Here is a 22,611-nt window from a genome sequence, read left to right as displayed (position 1 = left end):
CTTATCATTCTCGGCACACCATACAGCTTGAACAACAAATTCACAACCCTAACGCATACCACATCCTTGCCATAGGCAACCGAACCCAACCCTAGCAGAACTCTCCAAACCCGATGAAGAACGAATCCTTAATCCCATGCAAAAAAACCACTTCTACCTTCCCCGAAAACTGAAATCTCAAATTGGTATGACTCCCTCACAAACCGCCCATAATGAATTACTACCATGCCAAATCCTCATTAAATTCCAGACCAAACAAAACGCTTCCAACCCTTGATTATCTTGATGCTTCCACTGGGAACAAAATCACCGACCATTTATTGTTGCATAACACTTATAATTGACAGAAGGCTCAGATAATCCTTCGAATAAAAGATTCGTCCCTGCAATGGTTAGACTCAGATGATAGCTACGCAACAGGGTCAAATCAATTACTCTAAGATTATTTAATCCAAACTGCAAGTGACTTAGCATATTCCCCGAATAACAAGCGACTCCACACACGAATACCAAATCACTAATACTCCCTCGACTCATCTTTCTTCCCCTGGCTGCTTTCCAAAAGAAGCCAAGACCTCCCTAGTCCCAACTTACCTGCCAACTAACCAGTTCATCGAATTTATACTCGGTTGTTGAGCCCAATAGACGCACACAGTCGCCCAATGCGACTTCCGAATAAAAGCCCCATTTGGAAATAACTGCCCTAGTTATCCTGCCACTCATGGCTCCAACAATCTTTCTGATCCAATTGGTCAAATCAACCCAAAACAACTGGTACCGCCAAAACCCATGCTAAAAGTGAATGTTACATGACAACTGTAGTCTTATATCACAACCGGCCTCCAAAGACCTACCGCTTCCTGATTGCAAGCATGTTGTGGCCCTCCCACAGTCTTACAAACTGACCCACTCTAGTCTAATCCATTTGAAGAAATCCATAAACAATCATGGATTTTCCGTACCCTCACCGCTGGATAAAGACCGGTGAATGTTACGGGCCACCCTATAGTCTTACTACACTCCTATACTAACTATCAACCTAGTGAATGCTACGGGCCACCCCGCAGCCTTACAAAACTCCTACACTAACTGCCAACCTAGTGAATGCTACAAGTCACCCTGCAGTCTTACAAAACTCCTATCTAGCCATGGCCACGGCTCATGGTCTTACTGCTTATCTAACAATCCATACATATGTTGGATATAGTGTCTAAGTCCATAACTATATTTGGTATGTACTTGACCCGACCCGGCATGGTCCATTTGGGTTGCACTTCACCCGAACAATTTATGGATAATCTTTTGAGAATAGTATAAGTTATGATTTATTAATATATTATAAGTTCTAATATATTAATATAAGATCATATTATTTAATTAGTATTGATCTATAATTAATCTAGGATTAATTTAGAGATCAAAAGTATTACTAATTAAATATGGGCTCTTATATTTATATAGTGTGGGCTAATGCTTATTTGGAATGGGCTAGGCTTGCATGGAAAGTCCATGGATACTCCATGGAGCTTGAACCCATGGATCTCATGGAAATGAAGAGACATGGGTATTAGGGTTTACATGAATGTAACCCTAATCCACCACACTATATAAAGGAGGCTTTGGTTCTTGAAATCACACTAGTTGTGGCGAGTAAAGTAAGAGGGTCGATTTCAAGATAGTTGTGACTATTCTTTCAAGCGAAACTGCCCAAAGTACCAGCAAGATGTGAAGGATGGGAAAGTAAAACCCAACCATGCAGGTATATACACTATATTGTCTAATAACTCACCTCATTCTAAGTCTTGGGTCCTTGACACAGGTTGTGGTATTCACATATGTTGTGATTTGCAGGGACTAAGAAGAAGTGAGAATGTGGAGCAGGGAAAGATAAACTTGATTATGGGAAACAGGAAAGCTTCACCTGTCACCAAGATAGGAGTTTATTCCTTAGTGCTAAATAGTGGGTTTACATTAGATTTGAATAAGTGTTATTATTCGCCAGAAATGGCAAGAAATGTTATTTCCTTTCATGCATTGTATAAACAAGGTTTTACCTTTTATTTTGATAATAATAATGGTAGTATTGATGCTTTCTTTATTAATGTTCTTTATTTTAAAGCATTACCGTGTGATGGCGTGTATGAAACTGTATCTGTTGTAGATAATCTATGAAATAATGTATTGTGTATTGACTCTTCCACTAGATTAGATAAAGCATCTTTATGGCATTGTCGTCTTGGACATGTAAGCAAGAAACGCATAGGCCAACTCCAAAAGGATGGAGTCTTGGAGTCATTTGACCTAAAGTCAGATGATAGTTGTGAATCTTCTTTGCTTGGCAAAATGACAAAGTCACCTTTTATTGGCACTTGTGCTAGGGGTGAAGGTTTGTTGGACCTCATACACACGGATGTGTGTGGACCCTTCAGAACCGCCACAAGAGATGCTAATCGGTTCTATGTGACTTTCACTGATGATTTTAGTAGATATGGATATGTCTACTTAATCAAGCATAAGTCAGAAACCTTTGAGAAATTCAAAGAGTTTAAGCAAGAAGTGGAGAATCAGTTGGGCAGGAACATTAAGATGCTTCAATCCGATCGTGGTGGTGAGTATCTTAGTACTGATTTCCTTGACTATCTTAAGGAATGTGGGATTATCTCACGATTAACACCTCCTAGAACACCACAGTTGAATGGTGTAGCTGAGAGGCGCAATCGGAACTTGTTGGACATGGTTCGTTCCATGATGAGTCGAGCTTCGCTACCAATCTCATGTTGGGGGTATGCCTTAGAGACTGCCACTCATATCCTTAATCTAGTCCCTACGAAGAAGGTTGCCAAAACACCTCACGAGATGTGGACTGGAAAAGTTCCCAATCTAGACCACATCAAGATTTGGGGTTGCGAGGCTTTCGTGAGACGCGAGACTCACGATAAGCTTGAACCCCGAAACGAAAGGTGTATTTTCATCGACTATCCACAGAAATCCTTTGGCTACATCTTCTACAGACCCAGTGATAATGTGGTCTTTGTAGCAAGAAGAGGATTCTTTCAAGAGAGAGAATTCATGAGACAAGGAGACAGTGGGAGGCAAATTGACCTTGAGGAAATTCAAGAGTCAAGTGGTGAAGGAACCTCAAACCCTAGCCCTCAACCTGAGGAGGAAACTCCTGTTGAGCCGACTGAAGAGTCTATACCTCTGAGGCGTTCCACTAGAGTTAGGAATGCACCTGAGCATTATTATGGTTTCCATATTACTGCAGAAGGTGAGACACTTATCAGTGATAACAGACTGGTAAATCTGGATGAGCCTAACAGCTACACGGAAGCCATGGCAGGCCCTGAGGCTGCTAAAAGGAAAGAGGCTACGGATAGCGAGATACAGTCCATGTATGACAATCAAGTTTGGAACTTGGTTAACAATGTACCTGATTGTAAGATAGTTGGGTGCAAATGGATCTTCAAGAAGAAGACCGACATGGATGGTAATGTACACACTTATAAGGCACAACTGGTTGTAAAGGGTTATTCTCAAACTCCAGGAGTTTATTATGATGAGACCTTTTCACCAGTGGCCAAGATTAAGTCTATTAGGGTTCTATTAGCCATTGCTGCATTTCATGACTATGAAATATGGAAAATGGATGTCAAAACCACTTTCCTTAATGGAAAGTTGGCTGAAGATGTTTACATGGTTCAGCCAGAGGGTTTTGTCAGTTCAGAGTACCCCAATAGAGTGTGTAAACTCGAGAAATCCATTTATGGATTGAAACAGGCACCTCGCAGATGGAATCTTTGCTTTAATGAGAAAGTCAAAGAATTTGGTTTTTCAATGAGTGAAGATGAATCTTGTGTCTATATCAAGGCTAGTGGGAGCATAGTCAGCTTTTTGGTACTGTATGTGGATAACATACTACTCATAGGAAATGACATCCCAACCCTGCAGGAAGTAAAGTCCTGGCTTGGGAAGTGTTTCACTATGAAGGACCTTGGTGAAGCTGCCTATATCCTAGGGATAAGGATTTTGAGAAACAGGAGTAAAAGACTAATTGGACTTAGTCAAAGCACCTATGTGGACAAAGTGTTTAAAAGATTCAACATGCATAACTCCAAGAAAGGTGAGTTACCCATTCAGAGTAACGCCAGATTGAGTAAGACACAAAGCCCTAGTTCGGAGGCTAAGATAGCAGAAATGAGTCGAATACCTTATGCTTCAGCTGTAGGATCGATCATGTATGCTATGACGTGTACTCTACCTGATGTAGCCTTTGCTTTGAGCATGGTTAGCAGGTATCATGGGAACCCTGGCAAGGCACACTGGACTACGGTAAAGAATATTCTCAAGTACCTACGGAGGATGAAGGACTGGGTCCTTACCCTCGGTGGGAGTGATGACTTGAGAGTTGTAGGGTACAGTGATGCTAGCTTTCAGACTGACAGAGATAATTTCTGCTCTCAGTCGGGTTGGGTCTTTACCCTAAACGGAGGGGCAATTACTTGGAAAAGTTCCAAGCAGGAGACGGTGGCTGATTCCACTTGTGAATCAGAGTATATAGCAGCAAGCGAGGCAACAAAGGAGGCTATATGGCTAAAGAAATTCATCAGAGACCTTGGAGTTATACCAGCTATAAAGGAGCCAATGGAGATTTTTTCTGACATCAATAGTGCAGTTTCCTTAGCCAATGAACCAAGAGATTATGGGAGATCCAGACACATAGACAGAAAATATCACTTCATCAAACATCGAATCGAAGAAGGAATCCTCGTGGCAAAGAGGGTATCATCAGATGAGAACCCAGCAGATCCCCTCACGAAGGGACTGACTCGGGCTAAGCATCTCCAGCATGCTCGGAGCATAGGGCTGAAGGATGATATTAGTTTTAGTAGTTAGATAATCTTGAAATTTGTAAAATGTAATTGACATTTGATGATAAATAAAAGCTGTTATTTATGAGTAAAGTGTTTCTATCACTTGTCAATCATTTACTATATTTTTTTTGCATGTTTTGACTTCCAGAATAATTATGTTTAGTATATCATATTATTCGAACCTCCACAGTCGGTCATATGTCGGAAGTAGATATGAATCAAGCCTGTCATGATTGGTTACAGAGGTCTAAGATGTTGGACATGGCTACAACAATCATGAGTGCTCATAAGTTCTGAGCATTGGACTCAACCCACGCTCACTAGAATCACTTCATGGAATTTATCTCGAGTGATCGTAAGACGGTAATATCATATAATTCTTCAAACCTAGAGATATGATTTGTTACCTATGAGTTGGTTATGCATTGATTGTACGAAAATGCATTGGTAACTCGATGTTATAAAACGTACCTTTGTGTGTAATTCAACAAGTAGTAGAGCAAACATATGAGTCGAAGTTTATCTGTTCCTTCTTGGATTAGAAGCGATATATGGGCCCCTCGATGATTTTGTTTTGACCTATGTACCGGGCCCGGTCAGAACTAAATTGATGTGTTCAGTTAAGTTCTATGTCAAACAAATCGGAAATCGGGAAACAAAGGTTGGACAATAAGCAAGACTATGTTCCATGTATTTGTCCGACTGATATCTAGAACAGAGGATTATATGATAACTTATCTAAAATGACGCGTTCTAGTTCAACAGAGTTTAAAGAGCTACGATTGTTGATCGGTTCCTGACGTCATACTTGCAACTATAGTTATTAGACTTATCCAAGTGGGAGACTGTTGGATATAGTGTCTAAGTCCATAACTATATTTGGTATGTACTTGACCCGACCCGGCATGGTCCATTTGGGTTGCACTTCACCCGAACAATTTATGGATAATCTTTTGAGAATAGTATAAGTTATGATTTATTAATATATTATAAGTTCTAATATATTAATATAAGATCATATTATTTAATTAGTATTGATCTATAATTAATCTAGGATTAATTTAGAGATCAAAAGTATTACTAATTAAATATGGGCTCTTATATTTATATAGTGTGGGCTAATGCTTATTTGGAATGGGCTAGGCTTGCATGGAAAGTCCATGGATACTCCATGGAGCTTTAACCCATGGATCTCATGGAAATGAAGAGACATGGGTATTAGGGTTTACATGAATGTAACCCTAATCCACCACACTATATAAAGGAGGCTTTGGTTCTTGAAATCACACTAGTTGTGGTGAGTAAAGTAAGAGGGCCGATTTCAAGATAGTTGTGACTATTCTCTCAAGGTTCCAAAGTTTGTGGTGATTTGTGATTTCCATTTGAGGCATCCATACTATTGGTGCTAGGATCTAAAACTCCAAGCAATCAACTACGACTACAAGGTAAGTAATTCTACTAGCTTTATTTGATTCAAGATCCCCATGCCATGCTAGATAGGATAAGAACCTTGGAAAAATAAGTATTTGCATGTATCTTAGTCAAACATAGATCCAAGGTTTCTAGGGTTGCATGTACAATATAGGAGTGTTAGAATGCTCAAAACCCATCACCATACTCATCCAGAGTCAATCATGCTTCAGACCAAGCGCCCAATCTGGGGCTCAGGTCATGATTAGAACCCCAACCTAGGTCCATCAAAAGCCTATTGTTCATCACCAAGAAGGCGCGAACCAACTGCTAGAAGTTTATTGAACTCCCAACTCACACAATCCTCACTTCATACGGCCACTTGAGTCGTCTTTCCTCCCAACGGGAATGTGAATTTCATCCTAGATTAACAACAGTTTCCGCCCCCAGAAATCTGAACGGTTCTTCCCCACTTCGATTTGATGAAGTTCTCCCAACCCACAAAGTCTGATGGGTTCCCAATCTATCTTTCCTCCTTATGGTCGAACCGCCAACAACCTGCGTTTACCGAAACTAGTTTTCCATCACCATTTCAACCCAATGCCCGCACAACTCTCGAAATCCATAAAAACACTCCCTGAAATCTATGCAAATTCTTCAACTCAAGACACCTTCAATGATAAAGCACCAAAAATCTTGAAGTCCTGTATATTGGTGACACAGACCGAAACCCCAACAATACATCAATTCCCCTAGCACACCTAGTGGCCAACCAAACTGAAATGCTAAAACCACTGAAACCCGACTATACTGGAGAACTAACCCGCTGAAGCTGACCATAGATCTTCCATACATTACCCCTGAGTTGTTCCCGATAAAGAACTGAAACAACAACCGAACATAATGAAACCCGCTCAACAAGATACAACCCCTTCTTACCCACTAATGATTCATGGCATGCAAAATGGCATATAACAATTCTTGATGATACTACCCAACCAATTAATAGAGAATTAAACCAAAGATAAAGCTCACCCAAACCGATACATTCCAAGCAACAAAAATATTGATAACAACCAAAGAGAAATCAATAGATAACACACTCGTAATATCGCCTGTTGGAGTCCTGGCCTCCCCTTTCTGACACTGTAATGCTAGGCTCCTCCCTGCTGGGGACCCTTCCCTACCCTCACGACCATCAGTGATCCTCAAAGTAACCGGAGCAGGTGCACTCACTGCTCTTCCCCTCATCATCGGACATTCGGCCTTCTTGTAGCCTACTTAGATGTAGTGACAACATAAGGGGCTTGCCCCCTGAGGACAATCCTTGCTGACATGACCAACCCTGCCACACTTGTAGCAACCCAAACCCCTAAAACGACAAACCCCATTGTGCAGTTTCCCGCACATGTTGCACTAGCCTCGAACCTGTTGGCCCTTCAATCGCTGATCTAAATTCTTGGGTCTCTTCCCAGGACCCTACACTACCTATACCTGATCTGGCCCCCCTCTTCCCTAGGTTCTCCAAATTGATCTCTCGCTCTCGGGCGCTAGAAATCATATCATTCAGGGTCTTGCACCCTGACATACTCAAAAACTCCCTGATGTCATCCCTCAGCATATCATGATACCTTACCTTCTTCATATCCTCGTCTGTCGCATACTGTGGAACCAATAAAGCTCTCTCCCAGAACTTGGCAGTGATTTCTGCCACAGTATCAGTAGTCTGGTGGAGATCCTGAAATTCTCGCGCCAACTGCTGCACCTCAACCATAGGTGCAAACTCAAATAAGAACCTGGTCGAAAAATCATCCCACTACATCGCATAAACAACATCATCACCCACCTCACGTCCTACCTCCTCCCACATGTCCCATGCCCTGTCCTTCAAAAGGCGGGATGCAAATCTGACCTTCGACTCCTCGGGAAAAAACTCGTCCTGAACACGTTAGCCATATCCGCTAAACATCGCCTACTGGCAATAGGGTCTTTCTCCCCAGAGAACGGGGGAGCTCCACAAACACGAAACTCATGAAAAGAAAGGGTGCAAGCACCAACGAGAGCCATAACCTCAACACGGAATGTGCCAAAGCGCTCATCCAAAATCTTCAGAATCCCCTACTTAACTAAACCAAAGATCGCAGGAGTTTGCTCCAAAATACTGTGGGTAATCTCTGATGAGATGAACTCCCACATCTACCCGCTAATCGGCTCAACACCTAAACCTGAGCCGGAACTAGAACCAAAACCTCATTCGTGAGTGCTCATCACCAAACTGAAATACAACTTGCAAATGATTAGAACATACCTAAGAATCCTCATCCCACAAGCTTCCTAGATTCTCCAAGACTCTCCCTGATTTGAGTACGAAATTCTAAAAGCTTATACAATCAGGCGTATAAAGGCATCTCTCCTATCATAAAATCCGGATCACATCCTTAGCCCTAATCTAGCATGCAATTCTCATAATCATATCATATATCGCCATAAAAATGTATTGGTATTCTAGGAACCACTTACTTAAGCTCGGCCGATTGCACGCATCACACCCCTTTCTTTGATTAGAAACCCTTTTAATAAAACATTTGTTTTATGAAAATTTCACCAAACCCTCAGTTTGAGTCCAGGAATACCCGAGACTATGCCTGAATCCCTCAAACCAAAGCTTTTATACTAACTAGAAACGTCCCAAATACGAGGGTAAGAATTTCATTTTTAAAACAACCAACACACCCCTTTATCAATTACTCAAATCTTTAAAGATATTTTAAAATAAAAACAATTATTAGAGTACAATCCCAAAATCTCAAGATTGCGGAACATATAGGTGTATGCGTTGCGATCAAGCTGGGCCCTTCTCTTTCGAACCAAAAGTACCTGAAACCATAAACAACAACGCCAAGCACAAAGATTAGTGAGTTCCCTAAATACCACATACCATACATAACATATGAGTCATACATATCAAACATGCACTAGGAGGTGCTATGTGCCAACCATAGTCTTGACATTATGCCACGAGCCGTATCATGGTCTTCCTTGCCATGCCAGGGACCAAAACCATGGGTCTTACAGACAAGTGCCAGGAGCCACCTCCTGGTCTTCCATGCAAGCATCATAAGGAAAACTAGCATACAATCTACAACTAATTATCTACTTAACTACAAGAGTCCAAACTCTGGTCTTGTATACAGATTTTCCAGGAGCCACCTCTTGGACTTTAATACAAATGCTAAGGGTCACCCCCTGGTCTTTCTATAATACATAAACCAACATGTCAACATTAGTGCCTTCGACCCAATAGTATAGTGAGGAGACTAACCTCACACTGCTGAATCACACTGATAATCACTATCTGCTGGTCCGACAATTCTCGAGTTATCAATATCAAATAACACCCAATTAACAATTGGAGCCGCATCTATATCCTTCAATCCATGCTTTAGGTAAAAATACCATTTTACCCCTTACCTAGTTTGGCCTAAGACTAGGTCCTAATCTTTCAATCCAAAAAGGTCCAAAAACCAATTAACCATCTGAGGCCCACATATGGCCCAATTTTCCAAATGGAGTACAAATCCCTACATCAGCCTGATCCTAAGGCCCACCAATTTTTCGTAGTCCAAACACCAGCATTCAGATAGCCCAACAGTGCCCACAGCAACTAAGCCCAAAAGATAGCCCAAACATACGAGGTCCAATAGACTGAGTACGCGGGGGTACTCAGCATGTACGTGCAGCGTACTCGCTTGAAGGATTGTACGCTAAGCGTACGTGCTTGTACGCCCAACATACTCACCCCTTTATCCCCAAACTTGATTTAAACACTTAATTCCTTAAGACAAAGCTCGAAAACATAAATTTGACTTCCTTGAGCTAGATTATCACGTAAAGTTGCTAACTTTACGTTCATGCATGGCTAAATGAAGCTCTTAAGCTTAAAAATGTAATAAGTGACTTGATGCATGCATGTGGCCAAAAATCCTATAAAGCTTACACCTTTAGGCTTAAGGAGTCGAATACAAACTCAGATCTAAAAGAACAAGCCCTTAAAACGTCTTAACTCTTCCATCAACTCAAAAATGGACCAAAAGCATAACAAAATAAGCTATAAGGAGATCTAAACATCTACACGCCAAGGTTTAAACTTGATACCTCATAAAGCTTGCACAAAAGATGATGATTATCGATCCAAAACCTTCTTATGAAGCAAGGCAACTTCAAGCTTCTCTACTTCTTTCACAAAGGCAAGAATGGGAACCAAAGTCTTCTTAATATCTCAAGATTACCATAAAGAGGCTAAAGGATTGATTTAGGGTTTTAGGAGGTTTGGGGGTTGGTAAAGAAGCCAACCCTAAAGACTTAAGATGCTTAAATAGGGTACACATACTCAAAATTAGGGTTTCTTGCACCCCTCGTACGCCGAGCGTACTCCTCGTACGCCCAATGTACGAGACCGAGGCTTCACGATCCTTCCTCCTTTGTACACTAAGCTTACACCAGTGTACGCTAAGCTTACACCAGTGTATGCCCAGCATACTGCACTTCGCACTTGTACGCCCCGTGTACTCCCTATGTACGCCCCACGTACTAGGGTTTCCCCTTAAACCCTAAAAATACTCCGAAAGCCATAACTTTTTTGCTATAAATCCGATTTTGACGATCTTTATATCCATGAAAAGGTAACGAGAAGCTCTACGCTTTTATCAACTCATACTTTCCATAAAATTTCTCGAACAAAAATCCAGTTTCCACAAAAGCTTGTGCTGTCATTTTACCAAAATACCCCTTGTCTACAAAACCCAATCCGAACACTCGAATCATCTAACTTACGTCACCCATAACCAAATGGGTAACGATTCGGGACATGGTGTTACATATATTTAATATAATAGTTATTAAAATGCATACCTTTCAACCATACTACAAGAGTATCTTCCCCTTGACTCTGATACGTAAACAATCCTCTGACCCACTCCTCACTCTTACTATATGGAGTCATCCAAATTTGATTATTAGTAAAAGCCCCACGCTTCTATGGTGGATCATCAAGATCCAACAAGCTGGCAGCAGTCCCACCAGATACCAGCTTATACCCGAATGGGTTACCAACTCATGTCCATTTAGAAGAGTTCACGATATGCAGGAATGAAAAAGGGATGTAGCAGTAAGAGTATGTGTGAAAGTGAATGTGTGAGTTGGAATTGAAAAGGAAGCCACATCAGCTTCAAATACTTATCTGGCTTATGAAACCTGTTATAATAGGTAATAATGATTAAAAGAGCAGGTCAACAACAAATTTATTCCCTTAAAAAGCTCGAAAATAAGTTAAGGCACTAAATGGGCAAATTCGATATACATTGTTGGGATAATGTGTTACTTTTTTTTCTTATTACTTTCATTAAATATGACACATATGGCCATTTAACATGACTAGGAGATTAAGTAAAACGAAAATATATAAGGATATTTCGTGTATATATATATATATATATATATATATATATATATATATATATATATATATATATATATATATATATATAGGCTTGGCCACAAGTACATACACTATAGGCTAACATGAAAACATGTACAATGATAAAACCATGCGTAAAGACATGTACAATCTCTCTAATAAATGAATGTTTTTTTTGCCACTTGTCACACTCTCATTCAATTTGTCAAATGTCATTTAATGGTTATTTTGAATCAATTTTTTTCCACGTGTCATTTTATGAGTTTTTCTATTTTATTAAATTTCACATAATATTATAATGTAATAATTACAATAAATGTAGTAATAAATAGATATCAATTTCATTAATAAAATTACCTTTTAATTTCAAAATTCATAAAATTAAAACTTGTTAGTTTCTTTTATTTATTTAAATTTAAAAGATAAAAAACATTTTCATTATAATAATTAATTATTTTTCTTATTTGTTTATAAATTCAAAGTTCTCAAATATTTTCATCTTCATATTTAACTTTTTTTTTTTTTTTTTTAAATTAACCCATGTAATACATGAGTGTCACAACTAGTAATATAACATATGCATAAAGACATGTACAATAATATAGCATATAACATAACATATCATCAAAGTTGTCAAATTCATGATCTTTATCGTAAGATGATACGATCCTATGATTTTAGGTATGAAAAATGAGTCGAATCCTAGAATCAAGATCCGATCCGATCCGATCCCGCCACCCTTGATTTTTTTTTGAAAAAATTATAAAAATTTATAATAAAAATTATAAAAAAAATCCAAAAAAATTGAATTTACCATTGTACGACTTTTACCTTTCACCAGTTTTTCTTCTACCTTTTTTTGTTATGACTAATGTTTAAACGTTTTTATAGGTTTTGAACGAAAAAATAAATATTAGATATATTTTCATATTTTAAACTTATAAGGTAAACTTATGTTTTTTTTTGTGGGTTTTTTTTTTTTTTTTTAAATTAACCCATATAATATATATTTTTTTTAAATTAACCCATGTAATACATGGGTGTCACAACTAATAATATAACATATGCGTAAAGACATGTACAATATTATGACATATAACATAATATATCATCAAGGTTGTCAAATTCACGATCTTGATCGTAGGATGATACGATCCTATGATTTTAGGTACGAAAAACGATTTGGATCATAGAATCAGGATCCGATCCGATCCCGCCTCCCTTGATTTTTTTTTTTTTTTGAAAAAATTATAAAAAAAATCCAAAAAAAATTGAATTTACCATTGTACAACTTTTACCTTTCACCAGTTTTTCTTCTACCTTTTTTTTTTTGTTATGACTAATGTTTAAAAGTTTTTATAGGTTTTGAATGAATAACAAAATATTAGATATATTTTCATATTTTAAACTTATAAGGTAAACTTATGTTTTTTTGCGGGATCTTAGGATCCCGATTTCGATCTTACGATCCCGATATTGTAAACCCAAAAACAGCCTAAAATAGAATCCCGATCTTGACAACCTTTATATAGAATAATAAATTTATCCACCAAAAGGACAAGAGGGTCCTTAAACCATTTATTAGATATCGATCATTTAGGTCTACAACACTCTATTTTCCGAAATTCTTACATATTCACACATCGAGATTCGAGACCAAGATTTTTCTTAAGATTGAAACAATTAAGCAGAAGATTCAGCACTAGCACTACAAACAGGCAAATCATTCTCGTTATTTGGTGGAATATTGAGAATAGGGTTGCTTTCATAAAAGTTAACAGGCTTCAGGTCAAAGCTCGATGATACAGTCGGCATGATTGGGAAGTCCTCTTGGCATGGAACATGATGAAACCCTAATGTATACCACATTACAATGTCCTTGTTTTCAATTGATCGGTCCCTGAAAAGAAAACATATACAGTTTTAAGGGTAGTACTACATGGAAGTGGGGGAAGGTAAAATGTAGAAAACTCAAAGTATTTGATATTCAGTTGACATAACTAATGGATAAAACTACAACTATTGGTATTTGCATTTTAACCCTTTTTATCTTTAAATAGACTAAGGTACAATACTAATATAACGTTCGACTAAGTTTATAGCTTTTTAAAACTATTCATTAAAAACTATGTCGTTATTTTATTGATAATATATGTAATTATATTTAATATACTAGTTATTGATAATGCATACCTTTCGGACCATACTGCAAGAGTATCTTCCCCTTGACTCTGATACGTAAACAATCCTCCGGCCCACTCCTCACTCTTATTATACGGAGTCACCCAAATTTGATTATTAGTAAAAGCCCCACGCTTCTGTGGCGGATCATCAAGATCTAGCAAACTGGCAGCGGTCCCACCTGGGACCAGCTTGTACCCGACCGGGTTACCAACTCGTGTCCGTTTAGACGGGTTCACAATATGGTACTCGGACGGGTCATACAACTTTAATTTCACTTGTGCATCTTTTTCTGTTTTCGCAGTATTTCTAACTGCTTTTAGGTAACTGCGCCTCGGAGATTCTCCAGGCGCAGTCTCTTCACGTTTGATGTTGACTTTGATAAAGGAGTTTGGGGGCCCATCAATGTCCATGTCAAGGTAGAAGGTGATGTAGTGGTCATGGATGACTCCGATGACATTTTCTGATAAGAGGGTGCCGTAGAGATTTTCCTCTTGGTTTACTTGGTTCATGTTGACGTAAGAAGTGCCTTTCACCATCAAGATTCCACTAAGTCCAACCTGAAAAGACAAGTTTTGAGACTTCAAATCATGATTACGTATAGAGAATAGACCACCATTATTAGAATTAGAATCTTTTTTTTTGTAATATCAAGGATATTTTTGAATAAAGATAAAAGTATGGGTTTGTTTATGTAAAGAATCTATTCTAAAATGCTAAACAAATGCTTGGAACTCGAGAACTACCTAATCATAGGGACAAACTAAATCATGCAAATTTCGTTTATGTATTTTTTTTTAAAAGAGCTAATCAAAGATCATCGGACACCCCAAAAAACTATTGAAAATTCCTTGAAAATACTTTAGATAATAATTAATGCTTTTGTGACAGTGTTTTTTGTCTTCTTGTTTACAGTCTTGGAAAAACGTAAACATGATAGAAAACAATGGTAAAAAATCTTTGATTTTTTCTAAAAAATTGTTGATTGACAAAACTTGTTTTGAATCTTTACTTAATTTTTTTATCAGACTATTATCAAAAAAAATAATAAAATAAAAAATAAAAAATATTTCATTTCCACCCGGGTTTGTTTGTTTTTCTTTTTTAAAAAATGTCAAACTATTATTTTGGATTCTTTCATAAAATTTTGACGCTTCCCTAAAAGATTTTACTATTAGAATTTATCCATTTTCTAATTAATATTTTACCTACAAAATTTTACATAGAAAAGTAACTTACCAAATAAATGAATAAAGCAAATTGCATAAAATACATAAGTTTAAACAAAATTTCGATTTTCACGTTAAAAAGAAACTGATGTGGCTTCACATATGATTCTAGTTGGAAAATATTTATGTTAAATTAAACTCTTACGTAGATTTGTACTCAGTTTTCCTTATTTCTTCTTCTCTTTATTTTCTCTCGCATAACGATTTTGTATAATGATTTTCTAAGGTTGTTCAAGTGGATTGATATAAACCAAGCAAAGAAGATTTCTTTAAGGAGATTGTTATTGTGGACAACTTTTCTTGTCTTATTTATAGCTATCTTCGAAAGCCATTGCACAAAATTATTATGTTATGCAAGAAGAAAAGAATAAGAAATAAGAGAAAATACGTACATGTCTACGTGATTTTTAAATTTAACCTAGATGTTTGCAAACCATAATCATACGTGGAACTCTCATTCACTTTTTTGCCTAATCAATAAGTGGAATACATGAAATAACCGTGCAAACCGGTGAATGGGTTAAATTTGCAACAAAATTATAAAATTAGTTAATGACTTAATTGGAAAAAAAAAATACAATTTCAAAATCAAATTTTTATATAAACTTAATGTCATGCAAAATAAAAAACCAATTTTACATATAAATTAACTTCTACCTTACTAAGTTATGTATTTAATTTAATTATGCATGACATTTCACAAGTTTAGCTTTACGTAATTCGAACTTCGACTTGAAAATTTTCTAGTTTTTAGATAAGGTGTGTGCAAATAAGCTGACCTTCACTCTAATCAACCCATCCGTCTGAAACTCCCAATCCACAATATAATCATAATTCGCAACGGAAGCTGCCATTCTTACAACTAGCGTCACCTTCGGTCTCACCTCTCGTATCTGCAAATCCACATCACCATGAAAATTCCACTCAAATAACCTTCAAATCATACTACAATTTAAACATTAGGTAGAAATCGGAATCCTATTTTACCTCCAGTCCGGTGATCGGACTTTCAGAGTGTCGCCACCCAATATCGCCGGCGTAACTCTCAAAAACACAAACCATATTTGACCGGACATACGGCGTCCCGTCGCCGGCGGCGAACACACCGTCCATATAATAAGCGTTACGTGGGCAATCATTAAGTGGGTCCAACGGCATCGCCTGAAGTCCGAACCCGTATTCACCGGCGTCCATATACGTCTTGAAATACCAAGCGTCGGTAGGATCCATATAAGGAACAAATAGCTCCGAAGTAAACCCTTTATACATCACATTCCTCATCTCTCGGGTAATCGGATCTATCACCTTGACCCGAGATATCACCACCCCTGCTCTCGGGTCGGGTTTGAGGTGAAATTCCCAGTTTGCCCATTTCACTAGATGATCATCTTCAATGGTGAAACTCGGACCCTTCGGTTGCTCGATGGATATCGGGTTTACAAGATTTATTTTGGAGTTTTGTGCGGAGAAACGATAGTCTGTACCTGCGGCCTTTGGTATCGGGATGTTCTTCCCTTTATCGATGATCTCCACCACTTGTTTTGTATCCATATCGAGAACAACTGTCAGCCCTTCGATTGGTCTCATGTAGAAATTTGCTGTTCCTTCCATGGAGTAACATTGCACCTTAATCAGCCGCCGGTTTTCCTCTTTTTCTCCGAACCACCCAAGTGAAATCGGCAGACAAGCGAGATCCTTTAGATCGACGCCACGTGCCAAAATCGAACGGTTGAAATCAGCGTTCCCAAGTGGAGCCCATGTTGATGACGTCATGTCTTCAATTGTCATCGTTGGGTAACCGGAGTGTTCTCCGACGTCGACAAGACTCACCTCTCCGGAACCCAAATCAACGCTGAACACGTGTGCTTGGCCGTTGACACGTGCAATGACAGACGCCTTACGTGGTGGCAGAGGCTCCCCGTGGTTCCACGCCAGCACGACGGACTTGTCTGGTTCTTCGAGCACGACGGAGTGAAGTGCGTAGGTGTTGGAGTTCAGGAATAGCGCGTGGGAGAGGAGGATGGAGCGGACTTTGTTGAGTTCGTTGAGGGTGAGGGGGTCCAGTGGGTGGTGGGGTACGTCGGCGGTGTGGAGGCGGGTGGTGGGTTTGGGTGGTTGTTTGATATTGGATTGAAAGAAACGGTTTTTGGAGGTGCACCACCGTGAGTTGGTGGAGCAGTCGAGTAACTCCTCCGCTTTGTTGGTGAGTGGCAGGGTATATGGTAGGTTGGTAAAAGTGAACAGGAGGAGGAGGGCGACGATTACAGTGAGGAAGAGAAATCGGATGAGATTTCTTGTCTCCATGCTTGTGAGTCACCGGAAGTAAGAGTGTAAGACAATAAGTGTATGTGAGTGTTTGCACTGGATGTTGAAGATGAAGACTACATATACCAGAGTACCAGACGGAAAGTGAACGAGAGTGATGAACACTAAGTACACTGATGTTAATTTGGCTTTTATTATATGATCGATATTTCATTATTTCAAGGGTTAATTCCTAAAACTAGAGATGTCTTTATCAAATGATAACGTCCGGAAATTATAACAAAATGTAAACAAGTTAATCCGTTATATTCACCATATATCATATATATGTGGTGAGTGTCATATGAACATCACAATCCCTACCACTAACTAACATGGGATAGCTATGATTAACACATCACTCCACATCATTGTTTTTATTTATTTTTAATTCAAAAATACAATAAAATTATATTTTTTATAATTAAAAAGCATTCATTTTTTTAAACTATAGTTTCATTAATTATAAAAATAAAATTACAACTTCAAACTATATTACTTAGTTAATTTAGAAAAAAAAATTACATTAATTAAAAAAACAAAGAAACATACATATAAAAAACCTAATCGTCGTTCATGTTATGTTGGTACAAATGTTCTACGACATCTTCTCGAATATTGAAACACGTTTCACTGTTATGAATTTCAACAACTCACTCTAAAAACGCATTCGTTCCGGGTACGAACTCCTCAATTGGAACGACAACGTCATTCGGATCATACGTGCAAATCGCTTGACCTTCATCTTCGATAATCTTATTATGCATTATCATATATGTTAGGACCATTCGTTTAATTCTTTCTTTATCCCAGAGTCGTGTAGCATATTTCACTACATGTCATGACTGCTTAAGGACTCCAAATGCCCTCTCCATATCCTTTCTCGCCGATTCCTGTTTTTTTGTAAAAAACATTGCCTTTCCACTTCGAGGAACCGAGTATGCCTTCGTCAATGTAGAATAATTCGGGTATATCCCATCACCAAGGCAGTAATTGTATTTGTACGCGTGCCCGTTCACCGTGAACGTCAAATCAGGTGCTTTGCCGGTCAAAATATCGTTGAAAAGTGGAGAATGACCAAGAACATTAAGATCGTTGTTAGACCCCGCTACTCCAAAAAAGGCATGTCATATCCACAAATCTTGAGATGCAACAACTTCTAGGATGATAGTTGGTTCACCTATATCTCCTCGAGTGAACTGACCACGCCATGCAGTTGGACATTTTTCCCAAGCCACATGTGTACAATCTAGACTGCCAAGGATACCCGGAAATCCATGTCTCTCTTCATGAGCCGAATATAATCTCTCAATATCACGTTGAGTAGGTTTGCGCAAATATTCTTCGTGAAAAACCTCATAAACACATGCAGAAAACCAATCTACACATTCAACTGCGGTCCTCTCAGATACTTTCAAGTATTCGTCAGCTGCATCGAATGCTATACCGTATCCCAAATACCTAAGAGCAGCCGCACATTTTTGTATACTACTAAAACTCATTCTTCCTCTAGCGTCGGGTTTTCGTTTGAAAAAATCATAACGAGATTCTAAGGCATTACTAATACGTAAAAATATAGCCTTATTCAAACGGAAACGACGTTCGAAGGAGTCGTCATTATAAAGACAATTATCGGCAAAGTAATCACGTACCAATAAGTCATGTGCGGCTTGGCGATCACGATTGACGACCGCCCTTGTACGAGCTGCATTCGAACTTTCTTCGTCATGAATGTGTTGCACAACGTTGAAGAATGTGTCGACAAATTCTACGTCGTCATCCGAGTCAAAAGCTTTTAGAAATTCAATATGTTTTGTGGAATCCATGTATATGTGTTTTGTGGTTTTAGAGAATGAAGATTAGAATGAGGTGTAAGTTTTGGTGAAAATAGAAGGTTTATTTATGTAGCGAACTAAGTTTGAAAAAAAAACGGTCAAAATAGTCATTCAACGGCCAAATAAACCAACAACCAATCATCTTCTCCGTTTGATTTTGTCGTCGGGAGCACAGATGAGCATGAGCACGAGCACGACCACGCCCGACCACGGAACATCGGGGTGGTGTGCACAAGACTTTCTCGTGGCCAGCTAGACCACGATTTGCTTCGTGGTATGTATACCACAAGGTCTAATAGACAAAAGTGTAACATGTGATATGTAGTTCTTTTGGGTTTTAGTTTAAACCGTATTTTTTATTGACATTTTTACAATGTTTTATTTTGATCATTCAGAAATTTAAAAGGATTAAAATATTTTTTTTTATACATTTTATATGTTTTTTGTATTTAATCTAAAAATTAATTAAGACAAAACTTCAAAAATAGTCTCTGTGGTTTTCAAAAATATCAAGTTTAGTCCCTAAGTTCAAAAAATCTCACAGATGGTCCCTGTGGTTTGAAAACTTTTAACAAATGGTCCTTTTCGCTAACTCCGTTAACTTTTGACAGTTAAGTGAAGGGTATTTCAGTCATTTCACAACCACAGGGACCATTTTGACAATTCTGATAATTGAAACAAGGGTCGTCTTCTTCATCAGATAGGTAAGAGAACGGACGATAATTCGATGGCAGGGAATTGGTGGTTCGGTGGTGGCAATCGATCACAAAGAGCAAAACAAGAGGCTGATTATCAATAACTATAAATGGGGGGAAAAGGATCTTTGATTCTTAGTCTTCTCCTTCATCTGATCAGGAAGGAAAGAAACGAGCGAGGCGGACAATTGGAGTCTCCGACACTGGCTGGCAATCGTGAGGAGGGGTGGCGTCGATCTCCGACGAGCCCTCTTTCACTGTTACTTTTCCCGATCCAACATCAAGACACACATGGGAGGGAGGCAGCTGCAATCACCAATCAAAGGGAGTGTCACAGGTGCTCAATCGCACTGATGAAGGAGGAATAAGATCTGAAGTAGCAAGGGCTGCTTAAGCATTGACCTACGAAGGAGAAGGAAGGAAGGAAGATCCAAGGGAAACAGGTAAGCTGCGCCTGCAACTCCGGTGAGGAAAGGTGCGAAGGGGGGGGGGGAGATGCGATGAACGACCGGAGGAGGTGGCGAGGCTGCTCCCCGACGAGCCTCATCGTGGTTTCTTCCTTGTCACCAATAGCAATGATTCGGAAGGGAATCAGAGCAGCTGCAGCAACAACGATTGAGGTGGGGTGTTTGGGGTTGAGCTCCAACGAAGCTAAGGAGGTAAAGTGGTGGGGATGAATTCTTTTTCCGGTGAACCTTCCTCGGTCCTTTTGCCTCGTCTCCGAAAATAATTCTCAACAGAAAAGTAGCAGCAGCAGGGGCGTTCGGATGGAGCTTCTCAGATACGAGTGTGTTGCAGTCAATTGAAGAAGAAAATGGAAGATGGAGAGAGAGAGGCCCTTTAATATTAAATAATTATATTTATTTTTCTTTTTTTAAAAAATTGAAGGCAAAACTTCATAAATGGTCCCTGTGGTTGTGAAATGACTGAAATACTCTTCACTTAACGGTCAAAAGTTAGCGGAGTTAGCGAAAAGGACCATTTGTTAAAAGTTTTGAAACCACATGGACCATCTGTGAGGTTTTTTGAACTTAGGGACTAAACTTGATATTTTTGAAAATCACAGGGACCATTTTTGAAGTTTTATCTTTAATTAATTAAAAAATTAACCCTCTCTTTCTCTCTCTCTCTCTCTCTCTCTCTCTCTCTCTCTCTCTCTCTCTCTCGTTCCAGTTCCGTCGCGAAACTCCGAGGGTCATAACTTCTTCGTTATAACTCGGATTTCGGCGTTGTTTATATCCTCAGAATCCTTGTTTCGACCACTACAACTTTATGTAAAGTTATCAGGTTTATCTCACACTTTAATTTTGATGCTTATTTTTATTCTTTATTAATTATACCTTTATAATTAAGTTATAACCACATAAATGCACACAATTCACATAATACTCAAATAATTCATCTTTATTACTTCAAAAAGAGTTACAATAGTTGACCTAGACCATTACATCGTCTAAAATGTTTAGCCCTGAAACTCGGGCGTTACAATTCTCTCCCCCTTAGGATGATTCCGTCTCGGAATCACGCATCAGCAAACAAATGTGGGTGGCGACTCCTCATGTCAATTTCTGTTTCCCAAGTGAGATTCGGCCCATTCAAATGTTTCCATCGGACTATGTAAGGTCGAACCTTATAATATGATGATATTTGAGACTGATCACTCAGCGTCAGCGTATGACTCAGTATCAGCATCAACGTCAGCGTTCTAATTGTTCAGTGTATAGTTTTATATTCAACATTTTGTAACAAATTTAGTACTTATCTAGTTTCCATAGTTATCGTCTATTAGTTAGCTGGTATATCCCTAATTTGTAGGGATTGCCTAGATTAATTATATATAGTCTTTTGTACAAGTTTGTGAAAGATCATCTTTCACAAACCCTAATAGCCGCTTTGTGCATTCGATAATCTATTTGTGAGATTATTATTCTTAGTAAAAGTTTTTCTTCGTGAATCTTCGTTGTTCTTGTTGATAGTCATTGTTTGATCTTAGGCCCTTTCAATTGGTATCAGAGCAGGATTCTCTTATCAAACAAATGGCTTCATCATCTTCTTCTTTAAACTCATCAAATCATCCTTCTACTAAAATTCCTCCATTTGATGAAACCAATTTTGCTATGTGGAAAATCAAAGCTCTCTATGCATTAGAATCTATAGATGAAGACATGTTGGACATCATCGACAATGGTCCATATGTTCCGATGTATCAGCCCTTGAAAAACAATGTTCTTGATGGTGTCATGAAGAAAACACCTAGAGAAAACTGGACAACAGATGACAAAAGAAAGAACGGTCTAGATGTTCGTGCTCGGGCTGCAATCAGCTATGCTTTGCCATACAATATCTTTGGGCTGGTTCAGAACTGCATCTCAGCAAAAGAAATGACGGACACGCTGACTGTAGCTTTTGAAGGCACTGAGGAAGTCAAGGCTACTCAGATAAATGATCTAAACAGAAGGTATGAACATTTCGTTGCAAAGAAAGGTGAAACCCTGACTCAAACCTTCAACAGGTTTAATACTCTTGTTAATGATCCGCGGAGACTAGATCAGTTGAAGCATCGAACTGTTCTAGTGCAGAAGTTTTTAGATTCTCTGGGTGCAGGTTGGG

The 22,611-nt window shown here is 38.6% G+C and overlaps 2 protein-coding genes across 2 annotated transcripts; both read right to left on the bottom strand.

Moving 5' to 3' along the window:
• Positions 1 to 13,298: 13,298 nt before the first annotated feature.
• On the bottom strand, positions 13,299 to 17,625 carry LOC111903738 (amine oxidase [copper-containing] gamma 2). The gene is made up of 4 exons (XM_023899499.3): positions 16,155 to 17,625; positions 15,947 to 16,060; positions 13,951 to 14,498; positions 13,299 to 13,657 (listed from the first exon to the last, which is right to left on the bottom strand). The coding sequence occupies exons 1-4, from the start codon at positions 17,469 to 17,471 to the stop codon at positions 13,441 to 13,443; spliced, it is 2,196 nt and encodes a 731-aa protein (XP_023755267.1). The 5' UTR covers positions 17,472 to 17,625; the 3' UTR covers positions 13,299 to 13,440.
• Positions 17,626 to 18,310: 685 nt separating this feature from the next.
• On the bottom strand, positions 18,311 to 19,297 carry LOC111904210 (uncharacterized). Its single transcript, XM_052765079.1, has 2 exons — positions 18,652 to 19,297; positions 18,311 to 18,579 (listed from the first exon to the last, which is right to left on the bottom strand). Exons 1-2 carry the CDS (start codon positions 19,295 to 19,297, stop codon positions 18,311 to 18,313), a joined length of 915 nt encoding a protein of 304 aa, XP_052621039.1.
• Between the last annotated feature and the right edge of the window lie 3,314 nt (positions 19,298 to 22,611).

This window comes from Lactuca sativa, chromosome 6 (genome assembly GCF_002870075.4).
Source record: "Lactuca sativa cultivar Salinas chromosome 6, Lsat_Salinas_v11, whole genome shotgun sequence".
NCBI lineage: Eukaryota > Viridiplantae > Streptophyta > Magnoliopsida > Asterales > Asteraceae > Lactuca > Lactuca sativa.
Note: the sequence above shows the minus strand (reverse complement) of the source record. Positions and strands in the feature narration are given on the sequence as shown.